The 8,817-nt window shown below is 48.9% G+C and overlaps 1 protein-coding gene across 1 annotated transcript; it reads left to right on the top strand.

Moving 5' to 3' along the window:
* Nucleotides 1-1,265: 1,265 nt before the first annotated feature.
* On the top strand, nucleotides 1,266-6,740 carry KRT19 (keratin 19). Its single transcript, XM_020972752.2, has 6 exons — nucleotides 1,266-1,798; nucleotides 4,716-4,798; nucleotides 5,057-5,213; nucleotides 5,624-5,785; nucleotides 5,924-6,049; nucleotides 6,313-6,740. Exons 1-6 carry the CDS (start codon nucleotides 1,376-1,378, stop codon nucleotides 6,568-6,570), a joined length of 1,209 nt encoding a protein of 402 aa, XP_020828411.1. The 5' UTR covers nucleotides 1,266-1,375; the 3' UTR covers nucleotides 6,571-6,740.
* Nucleotides 6,741-8,817: the final 2,077 nt, after the last annotated feature.

Here is an 8,817-nt window from a genome sequence, read left to right as displayed (position 1 = left end):
AGGGGCAGCTCTGACTCCCCACCAGGGCCCGCAAAGGTGGCTATAGTAACTATCTGACCAGCAAATCTTTCAATACCTTTCACTAGGGGCTTGGCCCAGGGAGAGATAAGGGAAGGAGTGCCGATAATATGGTGCCAGAAGGGTTCAGGCAAGTCTAGCCTTTGTGAAAGGGCCAGCAGCCCTTGCCCAGCACCCCCAGCTTCATTCCACACACTGTACTCCTCAGATCTCTGCCCCATTTCTTTTCTTTCCTCCCCTCCTTTTCACCCTCTTCTACACACCTTCTGGATTCTTACAAAGAAGACTTTCTCTGATATAAATGGACTGGGAGTTGGCTTGCGGGGTAGAGGGGGTGGTTCTTGTTGTGGGGAGCCTAGCAAGGTGTGCTTGAGCAGGGAAACAGTTAGCTTGGAACAATTTGGAGGATGGGGGTGAGCACGGGAGCAGGGCCAGCAGGATTTGCTTGTTGGGGACCAGTCTAGTCCAGAGTTGGAATCTGGGTGGCAATGGGATGGGGAATTTCACACATTCTTGGAAAGGGCAATGGATTTAGAATCCAAGGATGGGGGATCAAATCCTGGTTCCATCATTAACTACCTTTATGACTTTGGGTCTGTTTCATCATCTGTAAAAAAGGAAGAATGGACTACAGGACTTCTAAAGTCGGAAGGGTTAATCCCCTCCACCCCTACTTCCAATTCAAGGACCAGCATGAATAGGAGGAGTGGGTCTGGGACCTTGGGAGTCTTGGGAAGGGGAGCTGGGTGTTAGTGTTATTTAAAGAGAAGGGTCCTGTGGTCTGGACAGGCTGGGAAACAGGGTTCCCAACTGCATCAAATTGGGGTGAGTAAAGATTGCTAAGGGAACAGCCCAGCACTCTCCTGCAGCTGGCTCCAGGTGTAGTGCCCAGAGCAGTCCCTCATGGGCCTGGCATAGGTATAAGGTGGGGCAGCTTTGTCTCCAGGGAATAATAACAGGAGAGCTGTGGTTCAGAGCAGCTCTCTCCCCACCCTCCCCCACCCCTCTCCATTGTACCTTTTGTCTGTGGGGGCAGAGAAAGAGGAGGCTCTGGGTATGGGGGATCTGAGAGGGGGACGGAGGGCAGATAGGAGTGTGGGGAGAATGGGGGGGGGTTGTTCTGGGTGTGTCTGAGCCAGGAACTGACCAATGGAGAAAGGGCCCATGTTTGCACTCTGCAGCCAGGAAATTCCTCAGGGCTCAGATATCGCCTCTGACACCACCCACAGTCCCCAGCAATAAAAAGAGGCAGGTGAGGCCCTCTGCACTTTCCGCTCTAAACTTCCAAGCGCTCTCTTGTTCCCCACCAGCGTCCAGCTGCCCTCCAGGGTCCCAGCCTCTAGCCTCCCAGGCCATCATGACTTCCTACAGCTACCGCCAGTCGTCCTCCACCTCCACCCTGGGGCTGGGGGGCAACAACGCTGTGCGCTTCGGAAGCGGGGCTGCGTTCCGGGCGCCCAGCATCCACGGAGGCTCGGGAGGCCTGGGCGTGTCCGTGTCCCGCTTTGCCTCTTCGGGCCTGAGTGGGAGCTACGGGGGCGGAAGCAGCAGTTTCAGCTTGGGCTATGGGGGAGCCGACGGGCTTCTGGCGGGCAACGAGAAGAGCACCATGCAGAACCTCAACGACCGTCTGGCCTCCTACCTGGACAAGGTGCGTGCCCTGGAGGAGGCCAACACTGACCTGGAGGTCAAGATCCGGGATTGGTACCAGAAACAGGGTCCTGGACCCGCCCGAGACTATAGCGCCTACATGAAGACTATCGAGGACCTCCGAGATAAGGTAAGGGGGGGAGTAGGCACTCTGCTCAGCCGGGGATGGGCACTGAGGCCAGGGGACTGCCCACCCCTGGAGCGCTCTGCACGTGCTGCTGCTGGGCCTGCGAGGAAGGTGTGGTCTCCAGGGAACCGAAGGAAGGAGCTGGTGGTTAGCCACACCCAGGTACCTTGCTTCCCAGCCCCTGGCGCAACTTGGGAGAGGGAGGGGAATTGGAGAGGGGGAACTGGATTAGAAAGGAAATTTAGAGGGCCCCTTCGATCAAGGCTACAAACATTTATTAAGCATCTATGATGTACACATTGAATGGGGTGGATAGAGAGTCAGAAAAGCCAGGATGCAAGTCTGGCTTCTGACACATACTGTCTGTGTGACCCTGGGAGAGTCACAACTTGGTATCCCCCATCCCCCAACTTTAAACTGCACAGTGGGTGCTTTATCTGTACCTGCAGAGGGGAATCTCTCCACCATTAGTGCAATCCTAGGCCTGTTTTTTTTTTAAAGGGCAAAGGGAGTTTTGAAGAAAAAAAGACAAGTTGTCCTTATTTTACCGATAGAAACCGGGGCCTTAAGAGGGGAAATTATTTGTTTTGGGAAGGTAATAATGCATTGAGGGAGGTCTCAGGTCAGCTGTTAAGAACGGTCAAACAGTAAAAGCTTTTTGTGCCCTTAGAGTGAACTGCTAACCCTAGGGGCATGAAAAGTTTGGACTGGCTGTCCCTGCCCTCCTGGAGTATAGACCTAACCCTTTAGTAGATTGTACCTATATGCAAAGCGAATGGTTTTAAGAAAATGAGACAGACTAGGAACCATAGTCCTTGCTGCTTATCTCTCCCAGCTCTTCCCTCTCCCTCCCTAATGGACTTTAAGATTCAGAATATCCTGGGATCCTGTGGCTCTGATTGGAGGTGGGGCATCTGATTCTGTCTATATTCAGGTTCAAGCCTCCATCCTATCATATTCTTTCCTTTCCTCATCTCCTTTGGAATAGGGATCATTTAATTCAATGTATTCGAATGTATCCCCTTCTAGTACCAGTGCCTGGAACCTAGCAGGTGCTTAATAAATGCTTATCGATGGATTGATTATTGTACCAAGGTGTCCCTGGTCAGACTTGCATAGCAGCTAGCCCATTGGGTGGGAAGGTCTCTGGCAGAGTTCTTTCCTGTGGGGTCAGGTGGGGGTAGGGTGCAAGACTTGCAGGGTCTTTACTATTTCATGCTATCACTGACTAGGGAGTTGAAGAGGAAAATCCAGAGTAGGCCTGTTTCCAGACTCTTTCACCATGACCTGTGGTGGCCCAAGAGCCCCTGAAGCCTCTGTGGGAAGGACTGTGTGGGTGCTCCATGGTCTTGGAGCTGCTAAAATTAATAATAATCTTTACCATCATAGGCAGCACTAATATAGTACTTACTATGTGCTGAGCCTTTACAAATATCTCATTTGATTCTCACAACAACCCTGGAAGGTAGGTGCTGTTAATTATCCTCATTTTATAGATAAGGAAACTGAACCAAAGTGACTTGCCCAGGGTCACACACCTAGGCTGGATTTGAACTCAGGTCTTTTGACTCCACTCCCCATGCTGTATCCCCTGCACCATCTAGCTAGGGCCTCCCTTTATTCTCCCTTGGTCATTCTTGGCCCTGTCCTTCTCTGTTCTCCTCCTTAAAGGGCTTAGGAAAGAAAGTTGGCACTACAAGGCAGAGCTCCCCATTCTTACAACCAAAGAACCTTGTTTCTACCTTTTCATTTTGTATAACTGAGACCCAGAGAAAGTGAACTTGTCCAAAGTCCCACATTTAGTTGGCGGCAGTTGACCCTGAAGAAATACTTTCAGTGTTGATATTGACTTATCTGTATCCAGAAATTGTGGGACCTGGGTGGGGAGTGAGCTTGGACTGGGTTCCTTTCAAACCCCAGGAGTGCCTCAGGCCTCAGGGCATCCTGGGCAAAGGTATCTGGGGCCTCTGTGAGACTTCTCTGGGGGTCCCTTAAGTCTTTCTCACTGGTCCCTTCGGTCTTTTATGTTCAATCTCAACATTCCTAGAGTCCTCCCCATCCCCACTCTCAGCATCCTTGAAGGATAGAACACTTTGGGACCAGACCTATGATTTTATTGACATAGATTATTCCCAGTGTGAAAAACCCCTCTACCAATTCAGATTGGCAACTGCTCTGAAATTGAGACAGTTCCCTGGTGGCCCTGAGAGATCAAATAATTTGCTCAGGATCACACAGTTAGTATGCAGTGGAGAAGGAAACTGAACTCATCTTCCTGACTCTGAGACCAGCTCTCCAGTTTCTAAGTCAGACTGTCTTTCGTAAGCATTTAAAACAAGGAAGTCAAGTATATTGAAATACAGTTTGTGTATATAAATATGCATGTGCATATACGTATCTACAAAATTTTTTGTATATATTAGGCACACATGACATATATACATATGTGTGTATATATACATATATATACATATGTATATATGTGTATAAAGTTCATAGACCTCAGGTTAAGAATCTAGCCCACCCCTCTCATTTCACAGATGAGCAAACTGAGGGAGCAGAGAGAAGTGACTTGTTTGAGAGGGTAGAAAATCAGCAGCAGGGCTGGGATTAGGATGAACATAGCCTGATCCTCAATCTTATGCTCTTAGCACTGTTACCACACTGTCTCCTCTTTTTCTTGGCTTCAGCTCTCTCAGCCTCTTTCCCTTCTTGCCTCTGACTCACTTCCCCAAATCCCTTTTCATCCTGACCTCTGTAGGATTTCCCCCAGTGGCACACCTGCCACCTCTGACTTAATTTAGCCTGAGTCCTCTCAGCTCTGGATGAGTCATCTGGGCAGTGTGACTTCTGTGTGCTTGCCTGGATTGCTCTGGGCAACACCTGCAGGCTCAGTCTGTGACCATTTTCTGTCTTTTAGATTCTTGGTGCCACCATCGAGAACTCGAAGATTGTTCTGCAAATTGACAATGCCCGGCTGGCTGCGGATGACTTCCGAACCAAGTGAGTACCTCTGCTGCTCAGGGGTGGGTGCAGAGAGCCAAAGGATGTCCAGGTGAGGGGGATGCCAGGTACCTGCTGTGAGGGCAGTATGTGCTGTTTGGTGATAGCTATGCTTTTCTGTCCAAGGAAGCAGGGGGTGGGGTAGGGGTTCTACCTCCCTTCTTCTTGTAAGATTATTCTCCATGGCTTCTGAATTCTATGAAAGCAGGGAGGCGCCCCCCTCCCCCCCCCACTTACTCGACCTGTTCCCTTTGCAAGGTTTGAGACTGAGCAGGCCCTGCGTCTCAGTGTGGAGGCTGACATCAATGGCCTGCGCAGGGTGCTAGATGAGCTGACCCTGTCCAGGGCTGACCTGGAGATGCAGATTGAAGGACTGAAGGAGGAGCTGGCCTACCTCAAGAAGAACCATGAAGAGGTAAGGGCAGGCCCAGGTCAAGAGGTGTCTAAATCCTCACCCTGCACCCCATCCACTGAACTTTCTTGCCATCCTGGTTACCTAATCTCCCATCCCAGGGGCTGGTGACACCTCTTGGCATATGTTTTAAAAGCCCCCAGCTTTTCAAGGGCCCTTTCCCTATTATGATTACACTCTCTAAACAACCCTGAGCACCATTAAGGAAAGAGGTAGAGAGTCATGGATGATAGTGAATGTATCCATTCAGGAAGGATACATTGAAACTCTGAATCTGAAGATAGCAGATCTGAATTGGAATCCAGTTTTATCACCTAGGAATTAGCTAGAGGGAACTTGAGGAGGCCCCAACCCCCATTACCCCCCTGCCAAAGCCCAGCCAGCTGAATGTAGTTCCTTATGTGTCTCTGCAGGAAATGAGTGCTCTGAGTGGGCAGGTGGGTGGCCAGGTTAGTGTGGAGGTGGACTCAGCGCCAGGCATCGACTTGGCCAAGATCCTGACGGATATGAGAAGCCAATATGAGGCCATGGTTGAGAAGAACAGGAGTGATGCCGAAGCTTGGTTCACCAACAAGGTAAAGATGAGTTTGTGGGGAGGAGGAGGGTGTTGTGTGGGAGAAGAACTCAAGATTTGGCAATGCCAAGGGCTGGGCTATTTATTCCCCCAGAAATCCTACCTAAAAAAACTCACTCCCTGGTCTTCCTCATTTCAGACAGAGGAGCTGAACCGAGAAGTAGCCGTCCACACGGAACAGCTCCAGACCAGTAAGACTGAAGTCACCGACCTCCGGCGGACCCTTCAGGGGCTAGAGATCGAGCTGCAGTCTCAGCTCAGCATGGTATGTAGTGATCGACGGTTGGGTGATCGACACACAGCACTAATTCCTGGAAGGTATGCTTTCTAGTGATATCTAAGCCTGAGGCAGGGTTGGATTCTCTAAGCTGTCCTCTCCATCACTTGCTGTAAACTAGTAACCCTGGGGATCTAGGCTGTGTCCACATCTCCATTGGATGCTTCTTCTATTGGAATTGATGTGGTCAAACAAAACTTTCCACTCATCCCTTCTCAATGTTCCTTCTTTCCCTTCTTTTCTGTCTTTAGAAAGCTGCTCTTGAAGGCACGCTGGCAGAAACAGAGGCCCGTTATGGGGCCCAGCTGTCACAGATACAGGCTGTCATCAGCAGCATCGAGGCCCAGTTGAGTGACATCCGAGCCGACACAGAACGCCAGAACCAAGAATACCTGCTCCTCATGGATATCAAGAGTCGTCTGGAGCGGGAGATTGCTACCTACCGCAGCCTCCTGGAGGGCCATGATTCCCATGATAACAGTGCACCTACAGCCCCCAAAGCCCTCTGAGTCACAGGAGGCTCCTGGGCATGGAGAGTCCTGGTTACAGGGCCCTCTGAAGAGGGGTGAGGAAGCAGCCAAGTGAGGGCTTCCACATTAGAGCATGTCTGGGTGGGAGAGGGTAGCACCCTGGATGTATTCCCATATCTCCCCTAATAAAACTTCTGACCTTAAGGAAACAGTGTTGGTTTAGTTTCTTTGAGCCCATATGGACGGGCCTAGCCTCTCTTTTTTTCCTCCTCTTTCTCTGTCCTTCCTCTTGCCTCTTCTTCCTCCCTCTACCTTCTCTCTTGTCTTTTCTCCTTTACTTCTTCTCTCCTCTCTCCTCTCTCCTCTCCTTTTCCTCCCTCCTTTTTCCTGTCTCTCTTCTCCTTCATTTATTTTTTACCTCTTCTTTCAGCAGTATTCACAGTACCTGGGCTTAGGAGTGATTTCTTTTTTCTTTCTTATTCCTTTTTTTTTTTTGGTGAGGCAGTTGGGGTTAAGTGACTTGCCCAGGATCACGTAGCTAGTGTCAAGTGTCTGTTAGGAGTTATTTCTATGGAGACCTCTAAGATCTTCGAATTCCTGTGTCCTGAGCCAGGTACAAGAAAGGAGTCCTTTGGACATATTGCTTGTCCCTTCCCAACAGGCTTCGGAATGTTTTCTATAACATATTGGGACTGACAGTGGGAGTGTTCCTGCCTTGGAGCCAGTACCCTGCTCCCATTCCTCACACCCAGTACCCCACATTACTCATCTTGATTTTTTCCTTACTTTTATTTTTTATATCCCATAAATATATTTGCAGGGCCTGATAAATACATTCAATTAAATAAGCATTAAGTGCAAGGCATGGGGCTAATTGATCCTGTGGATTTATTTTCTCAGACCTGTGATTTCCTCAGTGTGAGGCACTCCCAGTGTGGAAACTCCCTTCACTGCTGTGAGTTGGAAATTTGTCTATAACTTAGCCTAAGAGAGCTTTCTCAGGCACTGAGGGGCTAAATTATATACCTATAGTCTGTGCCAAAGTCTGGATTTGAATTCAAAACTCCAAAGTAGGTTCACTTATTCATTGTACTGTTGCCTTTCATAGGCTGAGTTTACAAAGACAAAAATTAAAAAAAACCCCAACCACAACTTTCTGCCCCAAGTATTCAACTAGGAGTTTTGGCTATGGGATATAATATGTAAAGGGAGAAGCAAATAAAAGCTAATTTGAAGAGCTGTTGAGTAGTATGTGGAAGAATGAGGAATTGCTTCCTGTAGAGGGTGGTACCTCAGCAGAGCCTTTAAGAAAGTTAGGGATTTTAAGAGACAGAAAGGTAGAGGGAGTGCATCTGGGGGAGGGAGGGTCAGCAGGCACAAAGGTCAGCATCCCCCGATGGGATAGGAGAGAGGAGGTGGAATGCCGAGTTCAGTGAATGAACTCTCTCAGTTCCCCCGGAAGGTGGGTGCATAAAAGAAAACAGTGTGAGATAAACCTGGGAAGGGTAGGCTGGAGTCAGATTGTGAAGGGTTTCAAATGCCAGGTTGATGAGTTTGTGTGTTATCCTGGAGTCAATAGGGAGCTATTGAAGTTTCTTGACCAAGAGAATGACATAGTTTGATGTATGCTTTAGGAAGATTATTTTGGCAGCTATGTAGAGGGAGAGAGAAACCAATTTGGAGACTCCTGCAGTTGTCCTGATAGAGGTGATGAGGGCCAGAACAAGTGTAGTGGTTTTGTGAGTGGAGAGAACTGAAATGATAGGCAATGGACAAGCATTTATTGAGTGCCTACTCTTTGTGGAGGCACTATGTTAAGCACTGGGTATACAAAGAAAGGCACAAATAGCTCCTTCTCTTATAAAGCATATATTCTAATGGGGGAGAAGACATGCAAATGGCTGAGTATATAAAGATGTATTCAGCATAGGTGGAAGGATCTTCGAGGAGAAGGCATTAGTAGCTGGGAATGGGAGAGAGTTTTTGGATGTAGAGATGACTAAGCTTGGCAGCTGATTAGGAACAGGAGTGAGGGAGAGAAAAGAGGGGAAATTAGACCACCATCCCAGATTAGAGGGATCAGGAAGGCAGCCCTGGTCCCCGGGGAACTTTGAGGCCCGTGGCCAAGCAAAGACAGGTTGGAGGGCATGGAGGGGCTTGTCTACCCTAGGTAGAGTTTGAAAATTTTGCCCCTGTGTGTTATTGTTCTTTGGAGGCATGCCATGGAGATGACAATTTTATGGCATTAAATGATATGGCCTAATAAAATTGAAGATGAAAGAGTGT

The sequence above is a fragment of the Phascolarctos cinereus genome, unplaced genomic scaffold (genome assembly GCF_003287225.1).
Source record: "Phascolarctos cinereus isolate Bilbo 61053 unplaced genomic scaffold, phaCin_HiC Scaffold_5;HRSCAF=322, whole genome shotgun sequence".
NCBI lineage: Eukaryota > Metazoa > Chordata > Mammalia > Diprotodontia > Phascolarctidae > Phascolarctos > Phascolarctos cinereus.
Note: the sequence above shows the minus strand (reverse complement) of the source record. Positions and strands in the feature narration are given on the sequence as shown.